Consider the following 21,229-nt stretch of genomic DNA (forward strand, 5'->3'; position numbering starts at 1 on the left):
TATCGATATGAATTGACCTCTGAGCACTGCTTTTGCTGTGTCCCAGAGGTTTTGATAGGAAGTATTTTCATTCTCGTTGCATTCTATGAATTTCTGTTTGCTTTTATTAATAATCAGTTACCCCACCCCACAGACAATCCTTATTCAGGAAGGATCTTTAAGGAAGTACCTTCAGGGAAGTGTAGTTGTTCCCACAGTTCATATTAGGCTAAATGCAATACTCAGCTTAAGTTACTGGTCACAAGTGTGTGTCATTCTTAGGGCATCATATTCTTAGTTTCTTTTCCTGTTAAACAAAGTAGTAATCAGAGGACAGGCATCATGAAAATACTTCAACCATTGGATTCATTTACAGGTGTCAAGATATTCAGCATCTCAATGACACCTACCGCAATTTCTAGAGTTTGTTTTCTGTGAGGTGAAGGAAAGGTGAGTGATCGTTTCTGTGCTACTGAAACACTTGGAAATCCCTGTAAAAGCCGATGGAGGACTTGGTTGGGTTTGCGCCTGACTCCTCTGGACTAAGAAGGATGGTGTTGCCGTTTCTGGTTCTAACTTGACTTCTTGTTGCTCTCCTTTTGTGATAGTACTACAGGCGTTTCAACCACAGTTTCCTCTTTTGGGGTGGAGGAAGTTGACATGTGACCTTTGGAAGGTGCAAGGAAATAAAGAGACAAGAAAAGCAAAGTTCCATGTCAGAAGATAGAAACCGTTTTATTGCAAATGATTATTTGTTCTTTATTAAAAATAGGGAACCTGAGAGATTAATAATGATAAGTGTCTTAGTATAATTAGTAATGTTGAATGTATGCATGCCCTCCATTCGGCTTTAAGAGACATTGTGAAAGGGTTTAATTAAAAAGGGAGATTTTCATTTTTCTGGCCTTTTTCTGGTCAGTTTCTCATATAGTCCACGTAGATTGAAAAGCTGTGTTTCAGAAAGTTTCAAATAAATCATTTTGATGTTATAGCTTACTCTAAGTTTACAGTCATAATAGCATTTTACTCATAGTATTAAACTTCGAGTTTTTCAGAATTTAAAGAAACCTACTGAGTGGGAAATGAAAGGAAAATAAAAATGTTGTTACCAGATCATTCACTTTAGAAGTTATCTAGTCTGTAGCCTTCATTCCTCAGATAGAAAAAAATTGGCATGGAGGGCTTATGAAAATACCTCATGGGGGAGGGAGTGGTTGGCAAGGCGCATGTTATTTGCGTAAAAATGCGATATGTGTGTAACATTTAACTTTTTTTTTTTTTTTTTTAATGCAGTGGTTAAGCAATCCATCCGATCCATCCGGCTGCTTACCAAAAGGTCAATAGTTCAAATCCACCAGCAGCTCCTTGGCAACCCTTTGGGGGCAGTTCTACTCTGTTGTGTAGGGTCACTATGAGTCAGAATTGACTTGACAGCAGTGGGTTTGGTTTGGTATACGCTCTTTAAATGTTTTATTCATTGTAGTGATTCAGTGTTCATTACCATTATTAATTTTAATTTTAAAGCATCTAATTTTAAACATTATTTGTTCGTAATTGAAATATGCTTAAGGGATATGGCTAAAAGAATCATCAGGACTTTTTTTTTTTTTCAAGTGGGTTAAGGTGATGGAATGTTTACCTCTCAAACCCAGAGGCTAATAATTCTGTAGTACTCAGTAGAGCTTCAAGTGACTGTTTTTTGCATTAGGTCCAATGCTTCTAAGTATCTTTCCACATTCCTCAGGTATACTAAGTAAGAGTCTTACTTTCTAACATAGTTGAGACAGTTGAACAAGGACAAAAGGCAACTTTTTGAGCCACCTACTTCTTATCTAAAACAAATATTTACCAACCTTAATGGGATGTAGAGTTATTAAACTGTTTGCCATCGAGTCGATTCCTACTCATGGCAACCTATACTATAGGACAGAGTAGAACTGCCCTATGGGGTTTCCAAGGAGCAGCTGGTGGATTTGAAATGCCAACTTTTAGGTTAGCAGCTGAGCTCTTAACCATTGCATCACCAGGGCTCCGTAGAGTTATTAATCTTAAAATCAACACTATATTTAGACCACTAAATATACATAGCAAAACCAAAAAATCTGCTGCTGTCGAGTTGATTCCAAGGGTATATAGAAATGTTATGTACCTAAGGAGTCAGAAGTGTGTACTCCCCCCCGCCCTTTTTTTGATTTAGGGCTTATATTTTATTCCTGTTGTTTAATCATTGTCATCTGTTTATTGTTATGTACCCAACGTGTATTGTGTGCCCGAATGTCTCCAATATAAAAATATAAACAGAGAAGGGGAGAAGACAGAATTTCAGCTGAGAAAACAGCAAAAAGCCTTAAAAATACATGGCATATGTATAGTACCGGGATAGTCGTAGGTGGAGAGAGGTAACAGTGCTTTAGAAAGATAAAGTTGTGATCAGTCTCTGGAGAACCTCGTATGACTTGTTGAAGAATTTTGACTTTATTCTATAGGCTGATTGAAACCACTAAAGGTTTTTGAGGATAAAAATGAGTTGATATGACCTGATTTTAGGAAATATTTTGCTGTCAGTGTTAAGAAAGAAATAGAAAAATAGGGTACTAGGAATAAAACTTTTAACTCATTTAAAATGTTACTTGGTAACTTTGAACTAATAGCTTTAGATACAGTTTTTCCTTTAGGTCTTTTGACATGTTGCTCTATCAGTGAGGCTCTTCCAGACCACCCTATACAAAATAACCTTTTTCCTCCACCCTACATTTTATCTTCCTCCATAGCACTTAGTACTACCAGTTGTATCATATACACACTTATTATCAGTTTCCCTCCACAAAATTGTAAACTCCATGAGAGCAAGGACTTTATTTCTTCAGTGCTTCTCCCAGTGCTTAGAACAGTCCCTGGTTTGTAACCTTTAGTAAATATTTGTTAAATGAATGAATATGCAAATTAAAATGGCCACAGTTTTTCATGTGGTTTATAATGTGTGGGGAGCAGTGGGAAAATGTTCCTTCCTAGAAAGGCCCGTTAAAAAGTGTTTTCTTTTTCCTTTCCTCCAGAGTTTATATTCAGAGCACCAATCAAATTAAGCAAGCCTGGGGAGCTTCGTGAAGAATATGAAAGTCTGAGAAAGGTAGAGTATACAAATTATTGTGACATTCATTTTCTTAAATTGATAATGAAATTAAAGAATGCTTGGTGAGGAGCATAGTTCTGCTCTGCAGCTCATGGGGTCACCATGAGTAGGAATCGACTCCACTTTATGGCACCTGATGTGGTTTGGTTTTCTTATTTACAATGCAGAGCCTGTCTTTATCCCACGCTACCTTATATTCTGCTGGGTTAGATTGGGTAACTATAATGGAAGTAGAGTAAACCTCAACTAAGAACTCCTTTCAGCTGCCATTTCAGATGTGAAAATGTAGCTCACAAGGCTTTTCACACACGTGCTGCAATAACTGGCCACCAAGAGAGTTACTCTTGGCATGTTGAACAAGTGCCCTTAATCATAATAGCTTATATTATTTTTCCTTGTCTTGCAAGGCTCCTCTAATTACATGTAGCTGATATTATCGTTTATTGCTTTCACTCTGTAAGGTATTCCAGAAAAAAACTGTAACTTAGGCCAATAAGGGGGTACTTCCTAGTTGGAGAACATTTGCTTTTGGGAAAGGTTCAGACTGTATCCATATCATTGTATTTTTGATGTTTTCAAACAAATTGTCTGGGAATCACCTAGAGAATTAAGGCTTCTAAAAGTTTAGTGATTAGAAATACGTTGCTGGATTTGAATTATTTTTCCCCAGCCTTCTGTGCACCACTAACTCTCAGTCATCTTTATAATTGATTAGGTAATTATTCTATATGTAGATATTTAAATTTACTTAATCTGAAGCAGGTGTTATCATACAAGAACAGCAAGACAACAATGTTATTGTGGCATTTTATACAGAATGAAAAATTGAAATTTAACAAAGTCACATTAAAGAGAAAAGATAGTGGAAAACTGTACTTAATTACTACATATCCTTTGACCTTCCTTTTTAAATGAGGGCGTCACATGTTCACTTGGATCCTCGTGCTGCACTTAGATTTGTAGTGTGGGGTTTTTTGTTTTTTTTTTCAAAGCTTTTTCTACATGGAAAGAAATTACGTTCAGGGACCACATTAAAAGAACCACAGATTCCTCCTAAATAAAATTCTACAATATGCAGTTACTTAGTTCTAATACACCTTTTCAGAAACTTTGAGAACATGGAAACTTTAAAGCTTTCCCTTTGAAGATAGTCTTAAAGAGAAAAAACAAGGATTTAGAGGTAGAAAAAGGCAGTAAAGCAGAAGGCATAGTAAGAGCAGAGGTTTTTATAAGCCTTGGGAGAGAGAAAGAACTTCTGTTCCTGTTAGGAGGAAGGGATGGGAAGGTGGCTTTAAAAGGGACTGATGGTATAATGTGTCAAGCTAGGGTGTTCTCATCAGGTATAAACTGGATTGTCAAATGGGTCAAATAGAAGCTAGCTATAGGTCCCTGCCTGCCCCCGCAACCATGCAAGTTATCCTTCATCCATTGTACGATCTGGAAAATTAAAATCAAAAGGCACTAATGTGGTATATCCATACAATGGAGTACTTTTAAGCAATAAAAAGGAATGATCCACTGATACCTGCTAAGATATGGATGAACCTCAAAAAGATGCTACGTGAAAGAAGCAAGACACAAGAAACTACATATTGTATGATTAGATTTATATAAAACACCCAGAATAGGCAAATCTGTAGAGACAGATAATAGATTATTGGTTGACTACACCAGGAGATGGGAACAGGGATTAACAGTAAATGGGTATGAGAGATTTTATTAGAGTGATGAAACTGATTTTGCACAACTTGGGAAGTTTACTAGAAATCATTAAATTATGTACCTAAAAAGGTTGAATTATATGATATGTAAAATATGCCTCAAAAAAGTTGCCAAAAAACTAAAAGGCACTAAACATTTGGATGGGGAACCACTGGAGATAAAGATGTCTCTTAGAATGCCTGTTTTCTGAAACAAAGCAAAATAAATTCATAATTATCTGGATGAGTCCCTGTTGTTGTTAATTGCTGTCAACTCAATTCCAACTGATGGCAACTCCATGTGTGCAAAGTAGAACTGCTCCGTAGGGTTTTCAAGGCTGTGATCTCTCAGAAGCAGGTCACCAGGCCTGTCTGAGGGGGGGTTCAAACCACCAACCTTTTGGCTAGTGGTGAGTGCTTAGCCATTTGTGCCACCTAGGGATACCTGATGAATCCCTAGGGAAGGGATATCTTTATAACTTTTTCCAGTGAATGGATAGTAAGTGGAAGTTAATTCTGTACAACTCATCATCAGTAATTATGACAGTAAAAACGATTACAAGGGTTGTAAAAAATTAACAAGAAATTTTATTCCCCTTTATTCTAGTTATTGTAAAAGGTTTTATTTGATCATAGATTTTTCTACCCATGGAGAATTTTAGGAATAAACCAGTTTGGAGTGGTAGACTACTATAGAAAAAAATGAGTTTTGTCAGGAACTGAACCAGGTTATAGGAAGCTATTAGGTTCAAGCAGGGCTCATATATATGCATATATGTATGTGTGTATATGTATATATATATATGTGTGTATATGTATATATGTATGTGTGTATATGTATATATGTAAAAAGATTCACCATTTTAACTATTTTTAGGTATATAATTTTTAAGTGTACAATTCACTATATTGTACAGCAATCACTAATATACGTTTCCAAAAAATTTCCGGTACCTCTTAAGTCATAACTCCCCATTTCCCTCTTTCCTAAGCCCCTCGTATTGGCTAATAAACTTTGGTCACTATACATTTGCCTGTTATAGACATTTCATCTAAGTGGGTTCAGGCAATACTTGTCCTTTTGTGTCTGACTTATTTCACTCTCCATAATGTTGTGAAGGTTCAGCCACGTTGTGGCAGATATCAGAACTTCATTTCTCTTTATGGCTGAATAATATTCCATTGTATGGTTATACCACATCTTGTTTATCCATTCATCTTTTGATGGACCTTGCACTGTTTCTACCTTTTGGCTATTTTGAATAATGCTGCAGTGAACATTGTATCTGTTTGAGTGTCTGCTTTAAGTCTTTTGGGCATATACTTAGGAGTGGAATTGCTGAGTGGTATGATAATTCTATCTTTAACTTTATGAGAAATCACTGAGCTGTTTTCCAAAGCAGCTGCGTCATCCTCCTTTCCCACTAGCAACGTGAAAGGGTTCTAATTTCTTCACATCCTCATGAATGCTTGTTATTTTCCTTTTCTTCTGATAATAGCCATTGTAATGGGTGTGAGGAAACCCTGGTGGCATAGTGGTTAAGAGCTACACTGCTAACCAAAAGGCCGGCAGTTCGAATCCACCAGGTACTCCTTGGAAACTATATGAGGCAGTTCTTCTCTGTCCTATAAGGGTTGCTGTGAGTCAGAATCGACTCAATGGCAGCAGGTTTGGTTTGGTTTTTTTGGTAATGGGTGTGAAGTGGTATCTTATTGTGGTTTTGATTTATATTTCCCTAATGACTAATGATGTTGAACATCTTTACATGTGCTTACTGGCCATATGTATACCTTCTTTGGAAAAATGTCCATTCAAGTCTTTTGCCCTTTTTTAGTTGGGCTCTTTGTCTTTTTTGTGGGTGGGGGGGTTTGTTTGTGTTTTTGTTGTTGAATTGTAGGAATTCTTTATATATATTCTGGTTATTAAGCCCTTGTCAGATATATGGTTATCAAATACTTTATTTTCTCCCATCCTATAGGTTGTCTCTTCATTTTGTTGGTAAAATCCTTTGATGCATAAAAGTTTTTATTGATTTATTGATTTTTTTCTTTTGTTGCTGGTGCTTTTGGTGTCGAAGACTTTGGTTTTTCTTAATGCTTACTAAAGTTACTTTGAGCTTTTAAATTTTATGATTTTATGAATAGGTTTATATTTCTAAATATGTTAAAAAATTTTCTTTCTCCTATTTTATATGTTATAGTTAATTTTGTCTATTTTAAAAATTTGTTTTATTTTGGTAAAAACATACATAACAAAACATTTGCCAATTCAACATTTTTTACATGTACACTTCAGGGACATCAGTGATGTTCATCATGTTGTACAACCATCACTACTATCTGTTTCCAAATTATTCCACCACCATTAACAGAAACTCAGTGCCTCCTAAGCCAAGTAGTATTGTCTTTTTTAACATAAGAAAAACAGTGCAGAAATATGTGGAGCAAAATGTGAAAGTCACTCCTCACCTTACTTCTCATTCTGTTCCCCAGAGGTAACTAGTGTCAGCAGTTTAGTGGTCATCTTAGCTGGCCCCTTTATGTGCTTACATATACATTTTAGCCTTTTTCAGTGTAAATGACCTCCTGATGTTTCTTCATTTATTCATCAGATATCTATTGAGCCCCTACTGTGTGCCAGGTACTGGGGATACAGTGCTGAAGAAGACAGCCAAGGCCCTTGCCCTCAGGGAGATTCCATTCTAGTGGGAAGACAGGCAGTAAATAAGCAAACAAATATTTAATGTGTAATAATAAAGCAGAGTAAGGAGAGCTGGAGGAGAGTAGGAAGGAAACTTGAGAAGATGCAACAGACTGTTTTAAATAGAGTGATCAGGGAACGTTTCTCAGAGGAAGCAACATTTGAGTAGAGACCTGAAAGAAGCAAAGAAGCAAACCAAGTAAAGATATTAGGAAAGCATCCCACACAAACCAAACCAAAACCCATTGTTGTTGAGTTGATCCCAACTCAAGGAGACCCTATAGGACAGAACAGAACTACCCCATAGGATTTCCAAGGAGTGGCTGGTAGATTCAAACTGCTGACCTTTTGGTTAGCAGCTGATATCTTAACCACCGTACCACCAGGGAGCCCTGAGACAGAAACAAGTTTGGCTTGTTCAAGGAACAAGAAGGCCAGTGTGGCTGGAGCTGAGTTTGTAAGTAGGGGGTGGAGGGGTGGTGAGGAGATTATGGTAGAAGCTGAGTTGGGAGAGATAGAAGGGCCAGATCAGGAAAGGTCTAGTTGACCTGGTAAAGAGCCTAAATTTATTCTAAGTGTTATGGGAAGCCATTAATGTGATCTGATTTATGTTTTTTAAAGATTTTTGGTTGCCACGTGGGAAATAAACTGTAATGGGCATAGAAGTTAGGGATTGTATTTACTGTGAACGGTGAACCAGAAAACCAAATCCACTGCATTGGAGTCAATTCTGATGCATAGTGACCTTATAGGACAGAGTAGAACTGCCCCATAGGGTTTCCAAGGCTGTAAATTTTTACAGAAGCAGACTCCCATGGAGTGGCTGGTGGATTCAAACTACCAACCTTTTGGTTAGCAGCTGAGGACTTTAATCCCTGTGCCCCCAGGGTTCCTTACTATGAACAATTAAAAAAAAAACAAAAACCCGTTGCTGTCGAGTCAATTCTGACTCATAGCCACCCTATGGCAGTAGGGACCCCAGAACAATGACTCACACAAATGAGGAATTTTATTTTTCTTAGGTAACAAAAAAACTGGAAGTAGGCAGTCCAGGGCTGATATGGCAGCTTCAGGACATCAGGGGTTTAGGCTTTTTTTTATCTTTCTCTTTAGACATCTTCAGATGTGCCTGTCTCTTTGTGGTATGAGATGACTGATTCTTCTCTAGCATCATATCCAGGCAGAAGGCCAGAAGGCAAAAGGGCACATGCCAGCTGAATTGGGTCTTTTTAAAGAGCTTTCTCTAAACCCGCACCCAGTGACTTCATCTACATTTTAGAGTCCAGTGTCACAAACTCCTCGCTCTAGCTGCCAGAGGGATTGGGAAACAGTATTTTAGCTGGGTACACTAACTTCTTGAAGAAAATTAGGGTTCTCTTAATAAGGAGGGAGAGAGTGGTTACTGGGTAGGCCACTAGCAGTCTAGGTCAGATGAGGTAGAATGGAAGTAAGGCCAGTTAAGAGACTTTTGGAGTAAGCAATGTATTGAGTTTAACCAAGGTTGGGGTTTTGCCAGAATTATGATAGATGCAAGTGGACTTGAAGGAAGTTTTTATACCTTTGGATCATAAAACCTAGGTTATTTAAGGAAGGAATTGAGGGAGTAAGGGATGTAATGGACAGTGAAAGAGTGGTAGTGTCAATGGACTGAAAGTTTTGGCAGTGACAAAGAATTGTTCACTAGTATAGAAGTAAAGTTGGAAAGCTAGAAAGTGGTTGTCTAAATGTAAACCCACTGCCGTTAAGTCGATTCCGGTCTAAATGCGGGAGGCTTAAAAATGAGACATAGGAAGTCGTTTAGTTTTTGGACATCACAAGGTTTAGGGTGTGATTTTGGGAGCAGATAACTGAAATAGGTTGGAGGAAAAGATTTGTAAGAAGGTCAAGGAACCAAGAGGGTTCAAGGATATTGAAATCGCCAGGAATGATCACTGGAGTAATTGGACAGAGATCAAAACTTAACATGTTGAGTTTTTCTGTGAGTGAAGGGGCGTGACATAGAGATAGGTAAGTGACTACCACAAAGAGTGATAGTGGGTGATACAGGGTGATGATAAATACTTAAAAGAAGCCAGATTTTTTGAAAATTAATATGATGTATTGTCTGTAAATTGCTTTTTTTCACTGCACGATATGTGGGGTTTTTTTGGGGGGAGGTATCTTTCTGTGCTGAGATATGTAGGTACTTTGGGTATTTTTTCATCCTGCATGATATTTCATAGTATGAGTGAGGCATAATTCACTTAACCATTTCGTTATCATTCATCATTTAAATTGTTTCCCGTTTCCCAATTCTAAAGAGATGCAACGCTAAATACCCACGTACAGTCATGCATCACTTAACGTCCACGGTATGTTCTGTGAAATAGAACGTTATGTGATTTGGATGTTGTACGAACACCATATTGTATCACTAGCACTGGTTCTGCTGCATTTGGGAGCCAGGATGCACTTCATGGTAATATGTTCGAGAGAAAATTAAACAGAGGTAATGCTACAACACTCAAGAAACGTGTGACACATGAGATTGGATGCTGCTGCCTACGAGTCAGAGCATACACTGTTATATGGTAAACTTTTTATTTTTAAGTAGGAGAAGTTCACATTAAAATAACAATAAAAATACATTATAGTACATACATAAGCCAGTAACGTGTTTATTATGACTATGAAGATGTGTATTATGGTTATAATATACTGTACCGTTATATGCCTGGCAGCGCAGTTACTTTCTAGAGACATGAGATACTCGAGTTGTGTGCAGAAAGCTGTTGCATTTGCTACATCCGGTTATACCTGCTACATCCCGTTCTCCAATCTGGATTTTTTCATTTATGAGACCACAGACATATATGCAGTTGGAAGCTTGCCTGAACTAACATTATGTGATTCATGACTGTTACATGAGTAAAGATTCCCTTTAGGTTAGATTCCTAGAAATGAAAGTGCAGAATCAGAGAGTATATACACTTTTTATATTTTGATGAATATTAACAAATTGCCTTTTAAAAAGATCTTACTAACCTACTATCCACCAGCAGTAAAAGACAGTCCCTTTCCCTCAAACCCTTGCTAAACTTTTATCATTGTTTTTAATATTTTGCTAATTTGCCAGATAAAATAATCACATTGTAATTATAATGTATCACATTTCCCTGACTACTACTAAGGAGTAGCTTATGTTTATTGTCCATTTATACGTTGTATATGAACTGCTTGTTTTTAACCTTTAGATGTGAAAACCAGCCTGCTTTCCATCTTTTGGGTATTTCTAATATTAACTGGGAAGCCATGGTGGTGTAGTGGTTAAGTGCTACGGCTGCTAACCAAAAGGTCGGTAGTTCGAATCTGCCAGGCGCTCCTCGGAAACTCTATCAGGCAGTTCTACTCTGTCCTATAGGGTCGCTATCAGTTGAAATTGACTTGATGGCAGTGGGTTAATATTGACTGATGATGGCATGCATTTTTGTTTTTCTATGCTATTATATACTTATTCTATTAAAATGGGGGTTTTATGGCACTTTTATGGGGTTTCAAGTGGAAGGAGAGTATTAACGTGCTCAGTTCTCCATCTTGATATATTGTTTAAGGGTGAGAATTTTGTTTTATTCTTGTTACGTACAAGTCTGCAGTAAATGTATATTAAAATGAAAATATGATTTTTAGGGAGAAGTTATTTCAATGTTGATCTCTTTATGTTTCCATTGTACATAAGACTGTTAGTCATTTTTGTCTTTTGAAATAATTGATTCATTGATCCCTATAAATTCTGTTTATTGGTTGGATTAAGCTTATATTATTAACATCATTGTTTCTTCTGCCTATACAGTTTGTTAGGTACTTTGACCATGTGCTTAAATAACAGTTGCTTTATGTTAGAGTTGGGAAATACATAATCCAGCATGCTCTTGTTTGTCTTCTTTGAATCACTGGACTCTGAAGGTAGGGGAAAAAAACAGCCTTTGTTTCTAGACTGCTTATCTCCCCGGTTTCTGGAGCGGGGAAAGAGGAACTGCTTTTGATAATTCTGTGGATCACATGAGTGGTTTAAGCTTTCTCTGAATTGGTTTGCTGACCTATCCATTTTCTTTTTTTCCTCCTTCCCCACTGGTTTGTTTTCTTCCCGTTGCTGACTAAATTATTCAAGTGGTAAGCATGTAGTTCTTAGTCTGCAGACAGAGAACGGAGTAATCAGACATCATCAGTGGATTACTAAAGTGAGTGATGTCTCTGTAAGGCAGGCATGAACTTTTGTGAAGGATTTTTTTTTTTTTAAAGTAGATAAGCTTTTAGGACCTAATTATCTTTGAAATGATATTTTTTATACCTTGGGTTATCTTTCTGCTTTGAACTGTTGAATATAATGTATTCTATTAAAACTCGAACATTTCACTTAAGTCTGTTTGGCTGTGCGATGCATTGTGAGCTGAACGTTGAGCTGGCTTTTCCCTTACTTTTATTTACTTATTTTAAAAAAAGGTTGTATTTATCTGGAAAGTTGAAAATATGTTTTTCCCTTATTTTTATTTACTTATTTTGAAAGAAGCTTGTATTTATATGGAAAGTTGAAAATATGTTTGAAAGGAGAATCAGGTTGTTTGCTCCTTTTTTTAATGTTTCCCGTTAGATTGTAAAATCTTTCCAGATGGTTCTGTTTGTTTCGTATCTTTTAATTTTCCATTGCACCTAGGTACTGTCCAAATGCTTATTGAATTGTTGATCATCTAGTTTCTAAGCCCCTTATTTTGTGAGAAATAACCTATGTAAAGATTTCTTGAGTTTTTTTTCTACATTATTTATTTATTTATTATTCTTTCCTCTGAAGTATTATGATATAATCTTTGAGGAAATGTTCACTTTAGGCATGTGCTGACATGCCTCTTTCTAGAACCAGGAAATAGGTACAGACTCTCACAGTACATCTTTAAGGACAGGCAAACTGTATGGAACTGAAGAGAAGGAAGAACTCTCAAAAGAGTAAGTTTTCCAACTTTTTGCCTGAAATAGATTTAATTTTGACTGCAGGAGGGCAGACAGCCTAATAGGATACTTAAAGCCTGAAAGTGTTAGATACCATTGTTTTCTCTTTCTGCTATTTGCAAGTACCCAGATGAGCAGAAACAACTTTATCAAGTAACATACTTCTCAAAGAAAATAACACATTTGGGAAGTTCAGAGCATGATCAGATTTAATTAGAATAGCAGATTATTCAGGTTTTTTCTGCAATATGCAGTCTTTCCCTGTCTCTTTCATTTATGACAGAGGAGGATCAGTAGTTACAAGCTTAGTGTATGACTGGTTATATGGTTTAGAGAATAGTTTAAATAAAATTATTTCAATGCTACTTGAAAGTAAACTTAGGGAATTTAGCAGCAGCTGTTTAACTATTCTATCTCATACCAAATAAAATATTTTGTTAAAATATCTGAGTAGTAAGACTTAATAAATTGTCTTTTTTTCTGCTTATAAAAGTAGCCTGCGCATTGGAAAAGAAAAAAGTTCAGGTTATACAGAAAAGTTTGAGGAAGGAAGAGAAAATCTTACCATCTAATAACCATTTTAAAGATCTTGTCGTAAATTTAACCATGTTGTTGTATGCCATCAAGTCAGTTCTAAGTCACAGTGACCCTGTAGGACAGAGTAGAACTGCCCCATAGGGTTTCCTAGGCTGTAATCTTTATGGGTTTTTGGTTTTTTTAATCTTTATGGAAGCAATCCACTAGGCCTTTTCTCCCACGGAGCTGCTGGTAGGTTCGAACCACTGACCTTTTGGTTAGCAGCTGAGCGCTTAACCAGCTTAACCATTGTGCCACCAGGGCTACTACAGTTTAACCTTAAGACTTAAAAAAAGGAATAGATTTGAGATCACACTATACATGCTATTATTTATTTAGCACATTGTGTGACGCTTTCCATATCAATAACTATAGAACCATGTCAGCGTTTTTAATGGCTGCATAGAATTATAGAAAATATAATTGTAATATATCACATGTATGCCAGTATTTCCCCTAAAGCTAAAATAATTCAAGCAAGAATCAGAAATAACTTAAAAAATATATATATATATATAAAAATGCCACAAGATTTTAAAAATTTCCCATCTCTAGCCAAACCTGTGTAAAAATTCACACGTAGTCCTCTTTCAGTAATGATTGCTTCCTTTGAAATTGCAAGCTTGGTTATATTTTTCTGGAGTTTTAGGTCTTATTTACTGTTTACATCTGAGACCCAGCTTTTTTGTTTATCTCAGACTTTTTTAAAACAATGCATGTGGTTAACAAATACTACAGATGATGTGGCTATTTTGCCCTAAGCTGAGGAGCAGCAAGTGGAGTATGATGAGAGCCGGTAGACTGAGTTAAATCTGAGCTGTCACTTACTAGTGTGTGAAGCTGTTTAACCTGTCCGTGTCATAGTTTTCTGGCCTGTAAAATGAACACCTAGTGCCTGGCTTATAGGATTATTGTGAAATAGTGCCTGGCACATAAGAATTAACTATTATTGTTTAAAATTTAGAATTAAAAAAAAAAAAATGTAACAAAGTACCCTTCATTGCTACCATTTGTTTGTGTAAGAAATGGCAGTGTCAAAAAGTCAAAGTTGGAGCTGGAGAGTTAGTGGTATGATTAGGGAATTTCTATTTTTCTAGGCTATAAAGGCCTATCTCTGTTCACAAACAATTACTTAGAGCTCTTTCTTCTACATCTCGTGAGTGCCCTTTCCATATGGCAGTTAAACATGACTTATGCAGTATTTTCTGATTCTATTTATGTGTCAGTGTTAAGGCCTGCAATTAATTTTATATGTATTTCTATGTAATAGGTGTAATAATTTAAAATCTGTTGAAGTAATTTCAAAAACCTGATCTTCTTACTTAAAGGAGAAAATTTGTAAAATGTTATTTGATATAAGTATTTAGATATGCCTAATTCTAAATGTAACATTTAAATCGAAAGGTATTCTAGAATTTAAAGTGAAGAGAGCATAGTATCATCAATGTGATTTCTTTAAAACTATGTAAGAATCGTAAGGGGAAATCAATTGCTTTGATTGCTCAAGTAGAAGCCATGCGTTAGGCTTGTATGCAAGAACTCATTTGCTGTGATTTCAGGATGTTGTGGAATGGAAGCTGAGAGTAGTCCTAGTTTATCCCAAAACACATTCTTTTTGGGGCAGCATCAGAAGTAGTCACCAATTAGATCCTATAGAATTGATAAATGTTAGTGCCAAATAAGAGTCCGGAAACCAGACAGAAGATGTAAAACATTGATTGCTCTATGTATCGAAGTAGATTGAAATATTCTACCACTAATTTGATTATCTAACAAGTTCATCATGTTCTGAAGCGATGGTTCTGAAGCAGTGGCCCCCAACTTTTTTACCAGCTTGTATTACATTCCTTTTGTCACTCCCATACGAGTGTGAAGTATTTTTAAATATTTTCTACTAAAGAACAAGCCGTAGACAGCAACAGAAATATACTCAACCTGTGTATTGAGATGGTGGTATTTAGTCAGTGCAACCTTATGGACTGTAAGCATATGATTTGTTAGATTTTTAAAAGTATATTGAAGAATGACCTAAACATTCCCATTACTATCCTTGTGGATACTCCTCAGGGCCTGGGATCCCAGTTTGAGAACCATTGGCCCAGAGATAAGGAGAAAATGGTAGAAAACAATGACAATTTAAATATGTATAATGTGTATAATTTACTGAATGTTTTCACATGCATTGTTTTATTTTATAAGAGTAATCTGTTGTAATCTGTCAGGGAAAAGATTAATACCTTGAGCTGTATGGTCCTACAACTCTACAAGTTATTTCTGTTGTCTATAGTCATTGCATAGTGGACCATTTTACCATTTCGGATAACCCAGACCCAGTGCCGTCGAGAAGGAAATGGAAAAATGATGGGTGCCTGAGCTTCTAGTCTTTAAACTGCCATCAGGCAGCATGCCTCCCACCAGCCCTGTGCTCAAGGCACTGTCAGGCTGGCTAATTCTTAGAGAGGAATTGAGAGAGGTTCCCCAAAGCATGGGGTATTATGGTGTGGTTTGTGTCACAGAAAATATTTGTTGGAAGGACCTTTTAAAGATCAGTTTGTCCAACCTCATCATTCACTTCAACAGCATTCTACTAGAATGTTAGCCCCATGAGAATAGCTTTGTCATTTTTGGTCAGGGCTTTATCCTTAGCACTAAAAATAGTGCCTGAAAAACAGAATCTGGTGCTCTGTAAATATTTGCAGAGTTGAATTTATTGAACTCAGACTCTGAGCTTAGAACTCAAGTAGGGGAGAAGACTTCAGGGACAAATAGGGCATAGTCCTTGTTTGAAAGAACCTCATGGTGTCTAGGGGAGAGAGATTTGAGAACAAGTAACTGAACACATGTAATTTATGTTGGAAGTTCATGATAGAGATATATGCTCTGAGTGTTACGAAATATATTTTAAAATACTTCATTTGAAATAGTGTGATATATATGTGTGTTAGTTTTAATCTATAACTCTAAAGATGACTAGTTAACATTTGAAGTACTCTAATAAGGAATATGTACTTAGCATTTGAAAGACTAAAAGCAGGATCCTCATAGCATAAAAAAACAGGATCCTCATAGCATAGACTCCTCTAAACCCTTTAATTATTTTTATTATCACTCAGCGTTTGAGGTTTGTTAACTAGCATAGTGGATTTAAGATTTTTATAATAATAAAAAAATACAGAAGTGGATAGAAGAATAAAATGAACCCTCATATACCCATCACCTAGATTCAACAATTATCAAGTTAAATATTTTTTTGTGGTGAAATGAGTGTTTTTCAAGGTATGTGAATTAGCTAGAAATATTGAACAGACATTTCTGCCCTTGCATGAACAGGGTTTAAGAATTTAGTGAGCCCAATAGCCTGTTACTTCTATGGAAGGTTGCCCTCTGGCTAGGAATTCTGTTTAGCTCTGTGTTTAGCTGTTAATGGAAAATTCATCTACCTGGTTCCATAGTGGTTAAGAGCTATGGCTGCTAACCAAAAACTCAGCAGTTCAAATCCACCAGGAGCTCCTTGGAAACTCTATGGGGTGGTTTTACTCTGTCCTGTAGGGTCGCTATGAGTCGAAATCGACTCGACGGCAATAGGTTTGGGGTTCTTTTTTTATCCCAAACAAGATTAGTTGAATCCTGATGCTAAAATAATGCCTTAAGTGAACCTGTCATGCAAGATGCTTATTGTAGTGGTTAAAATGACAGAATAGTGGCTTATATTCGTGATGCTTGTGGAACAGGTTGTATGACTTTTTGTGACTAACCAAGCCCATTGCCATCGAGTTGATTCCAACTCATAGTGGCTCCATAGGACAGACAGTAGAACTGCCCCATAGGGTTTCCAAGGCTATAAATCTTCATGGAGGCAGATTGCCACATCTTTCTTTCATGGAGCAGCTGGTGGGTTTGAACCACCAACCTTTCAGTTGCAGCCGAGCACTTAACTGTGCCACCACAGCTCCTTTTTCTTTTTATTTTTTTTGTGCCTACTTGCTAATAAATGTTTGAATGTATGGCAGAATTTGACCTCAGATTTGTTTCCTCTAATTTAGTGACAAGGTTGTTAAGGAGGAGACCAAGAGTCTCAAACTTTGAGAGGCTGTTGATAGCTACCAAAAAGCTGTGAACACTAAACTGTGAATCATTGGCTTAATTCTGTTTGCAACCTGTAGTAAAAGAAATGGACAAGGTGGTCCGACTGCTGTTTCTACAGAGCACTTATAAGCTCTGCCTCAGGGAATAGATAATCCCCAGAGCCTTAGAATATTTTGTACTGTGAGTGACTACCATTTTTAGCCATATGAAATCTGGTTAAAATAATTACTAGGCAGCCTTGAAGGAGCAAAAATGTCATACAAAGACAACATATGCCCTATGAGAAGCTCACTGACAGTGGGGTTGATATAGACAACTAATGATACATCATTACATGTCTAGTTGAGCTATTTGTTAACGTGTAGGTAGGAAGCAGAAAAATTTGTACAGTGTTGAAAAATATTTATGTTTTTCTCATTTTTATACATTTTATACATTTCTACTTCTGAGTATTTATATGTATCACTTAATATGTTAGTGCAGTATATATTTACATATAATTTTAAATAAATATGTACACATGGGAATGTTCAAACATTTTTTACTTAGAGAGGCAGCATAGCAATTGAAAACAAGTATTTTAGACTTGGTGATCCATACGGTCTCTGTCACAACAAGTCAGTTCTGCTGTTGCAGTGTAAAAGTAGTCATAGAAAATATGTAAATGAATAGCCAACAGCTGTGTTCCAATAAAATCTTACTTATGGACACTGAAGTTTGAATTTCATGTGTTTTTTTTTTTTTATTAACTTTTATTGAGCTTCAAGTGGACGTTTACAAATCAAGTCAGGCTGTCACATGTAAGTTTATATACACCTTACTCTGTACTCCCACTTGCTCTCCCCCTAATGAGTCAGCCCTTCCAGTCTCTCCTTTCGTGACAATTTTGCCAGCTTCCAACACTCTCTATCCTCCCATCCCCCCTCCAGACAGGAGATGCCAACACAGTCTCAAGTGTCCACCTGATATATTAACTCACTCTTCATCAGCATCTCTCTCCTACCCACTGTCCAGTCCCTTCCATGTTTGATGAGTTGTCTTCAGGGATGGTTCCTGTCCTGGGCCAACAGAAGGTTTGGGGGCCATGAACGCCGGGATTCCTCTAGTCTCAGTCAGACCATTAAGTCTGGTCTTTTTATGAGAATTTGGGGTCTGCATCCCACTGATCTCCTGCTCCCTCAGGGGTTCTCTGTTGTGCTCCCTGTCAGGGCAGTCATCGATTGTGGCCGGGCACCAACTAGTTCTTCTGGTCTCAGGATGATGTAGGTCTCTGGTTCACGTGGCCCTTTCTGTCTCTTGGGCTCTTAGTTATCGTGTGACCTTGGTGTTCTTCATTCTCCTTTGATCCAGGTGGGTTGAGACCAATTGATGCATCTTAGATGGCCGCTTGTTAGCATTTAAGACCCCAGACGCCACATTTCAAGTGAGATGCAGAATGTTTTCATAATAGAATTATTTTGCCAGTTGACTTAGAAGTCCCCTTAAGCCATAGTCCCCAAACCCCCGCCCTTGCTCCGTTGACCTTTGAAGCATTCAGTTTATCCCGGAAACTTCTTTGCTTTTGGTCCAGTCCAGTTGAGCTGACCTTCCCTGTATTGAGTATTGTCCTTCCCTTCACCTAAAGCAGTTCTTATCTACTAACTAATCAGTAAAAAACCCTCTCCCACCCTCCCTCCCTCCCCCCCTCGTAAACACAAAAGTATGTGTTCTTCTCAGTTTATACTATTTCTCGAGGTCTTATAATAGTGGTCTTATACGATATTTGTCCTTTTGCCTCTGACTAATTTCGCTCAGCATAATGCCTTCCAGGTTCCTCCATGTTATGAAATGTTTCACAGATTCGTCACTGTTCTTTATCGATGCGTAGTATTCCATTGTGTGAATATACCACAATTTATTTACCCATTTATCCATTGATGGACACCTTGGTTGCTTCCAGCTTTTTGCTATTGTAAACAGAGCTGCAATAAACATGGGTGTGCATACATCTGTTTGTGTGAAGGCTCTTATTTCTCTAGGGTATATTCCAAGGAGTGGAATTTCTGGGTTGTATGGTAGTTCTATTTCTAACTTTTTAAGAAAACACCAGATAGATTTCCAAAGTGGTTGCACCATTTGACATTCCCACCAGCAGTATATAAGATTTCCAGTCTCTCTGCAGCCTCTCCAACATTTATTATTTTGTGTTTTTTGGATTAATGCCAGCCTTGTTGGAGTGAGATGGAATCTCATCGTAGTTTTCATTTGCATTTCTCTCATGGCTAATGATCGAGAGCATTTTCTCATGTATCTGTTAGCTGCCTGAATATCTTCTTTAGTGAAGTGTGTGTTCGTATCCTTTGCCCACTTTTTGATTAGGTTGTTTGTCTTTTTGTGGTTGAGTTTTGGAAGAATCATATAGATTTTAGAGATCAGGTGCTGGTCGGAGATGTCATAGCTGAAAATTCTTTCCCAGTCTGTAGGTGGTCTTTTTACTCTTTTGGTGAAGTCTTTAGATGATCATAGGTGTTTGATTTTTAGGAGCTCCCAGTTATCTGGTGTCTATTCGTCATTTTTAGTAATGTTTTGTATCCTGTTTATGCCTTGTATTAGGGCTTCTAATCATGTGGTTTTTATGTGTCATGAAATGCCATTCTTCTTACGATTTTTCAAACCATTCTTAGCTCACAGGTTGTATAAAAACAGGCATTAGGTTGAATTTGGCTCCAACTTCTGGGCTAGACTGCCGCATTTGAATTTCATCTTCCGCACTAACCAGCTGTGAGTCCTGGGCTAAGCTAATCACTCTGTACACCTCAGGTTCCTCATGTGTAAAGAGGATAATAAAGATACCTACCTCACAGGATTAAAAAAAAAAAATTATGTGGTTTTAATTTGCATTTCCCTAATGAATTGATGTTGAGTATCTTTTCATGTGTTTTTTTGCCTTCTGTATATTTTCTTTAGTGGCATGTCTGTTAAATCTCTTGCCTGTTTTTAAAATTGGGTTGTTTTCTTATTGTTGAGTTTTGATAGAGCTTTATATATTCTGAATACAAGTCCTTTATCAGGTATATGCACTACATTGATTTTTTCCCCTGTCTGTGGCTTGTCTTTTCATTCTGTCAGTGTCTTTTGAAAGCAGTTTTTAATTTTAATCAGGTCTAATTTATAAATTTTTTTTTTGTGGATTGTACTTGTGATGTTACATCTAAGAATTCTTTGCCTAGCCCAAGGTCAGAAAGATTTTCTCCAGTGTTTTCTTCTAGAAGTTCTGTAGTTTTAGGTTTTACATTTAGGCCTATGATCCATTTTGAGTTAATTTTTATATAAAGCGTGAGGTGTGGATCTAAGTTCTTTTTCATTTATATGGATGTTCCAGTTGTTCCAGCACCATATGTTGAAAAGACTGTCCTTTGTCCATTGCATTGCCTTTGTATCTTTGTCAAAAATCAGTTGTCTATACACCTGTGAGTTTATTTCTAAACTCTCTATTCTATCTGTACTATTGATCTGTTTGTCTTTATGCCAATATCATGCTGTTTTGATCACTGTAGCTTTGTAGTAAGTCTTGAAATCTGGTAGTGTTAATCCTTCAGCTTTGTTCTTTTTCAAAGTTATTTTGACTATTCTCAGCTCTTTGCATACTCAGATGATTTTTACAATCAGCCTGCCAATTTCTGCCCAAAAAAAGCCCACTGGGAATTTGATTGGGATTGCATTGACTCTGTAGATCAATTAGGAGAAAATTGACATCTTAATACTGTTGAGTGTTCAGATCCATCAACATAGTATATACTTCACTTATTTAGGTCTTTAATTTCTCTAAGCAGTGCTTCGTGGTTTTCAGTGTTTAGTCTTGCATATCTTTTGTTAGATTTTCTTAAGTATTTTACAGATTTTTAACTTACGATAAATGGTATTTTTAAAATTTCAGTTTCTAATTTTTTGTTGCTGATATATAGAAATACAATTGATCTTAAAATTTTGATCTGCAAACTTGCTAAACTCATTTAGTAGTTGTAGTAAGTTTTTTTTGTGACTTCAGTACATTTCTACATAATCATGTTATCTGTGAATGATGACAGTGTTATTATT

The 21,229-nt window shown here is 36.7% G+C and overlaps 1 protein-coding gene across 1 annotated transcript in view; it reads left to right on the forward strand.

Annotated features, from left to right (window-relative positions):
• RNF169 (ring finger protein 169) overlaps positions 1-21,229 on the forward strand; it is a 136,311-nt gene that overhangs the window by 40,753 nt on the left and 74,329 nt on the right. Inside the window, exon 2 of the mRNA XM_003420038.4 lies at positions 3,033-3,106. Within this exon, the coding sequence (XP_003420086.1) occupies positions 3,033-3,106 (74 nt within the window). The remainder of the gene's footprint in view (positions 1-3,032; positions 3,107-21,229) is intronic.

This window comes from Loxodonta africana, chromosome 7 (genome assembly GCF_030014295.1).
Source record: "Loxodonta africana isolate mLoxAfr1 chromosome 7, mLoxAfr1.hap2, whole genome shotgun sequence".
NCBI classification, from domain to species: Eukaryota; Metazoa; Chordata; class Mammalia; order Proboscidea; family Elephantidae; genus Loxodonta; species Loxodonta africana.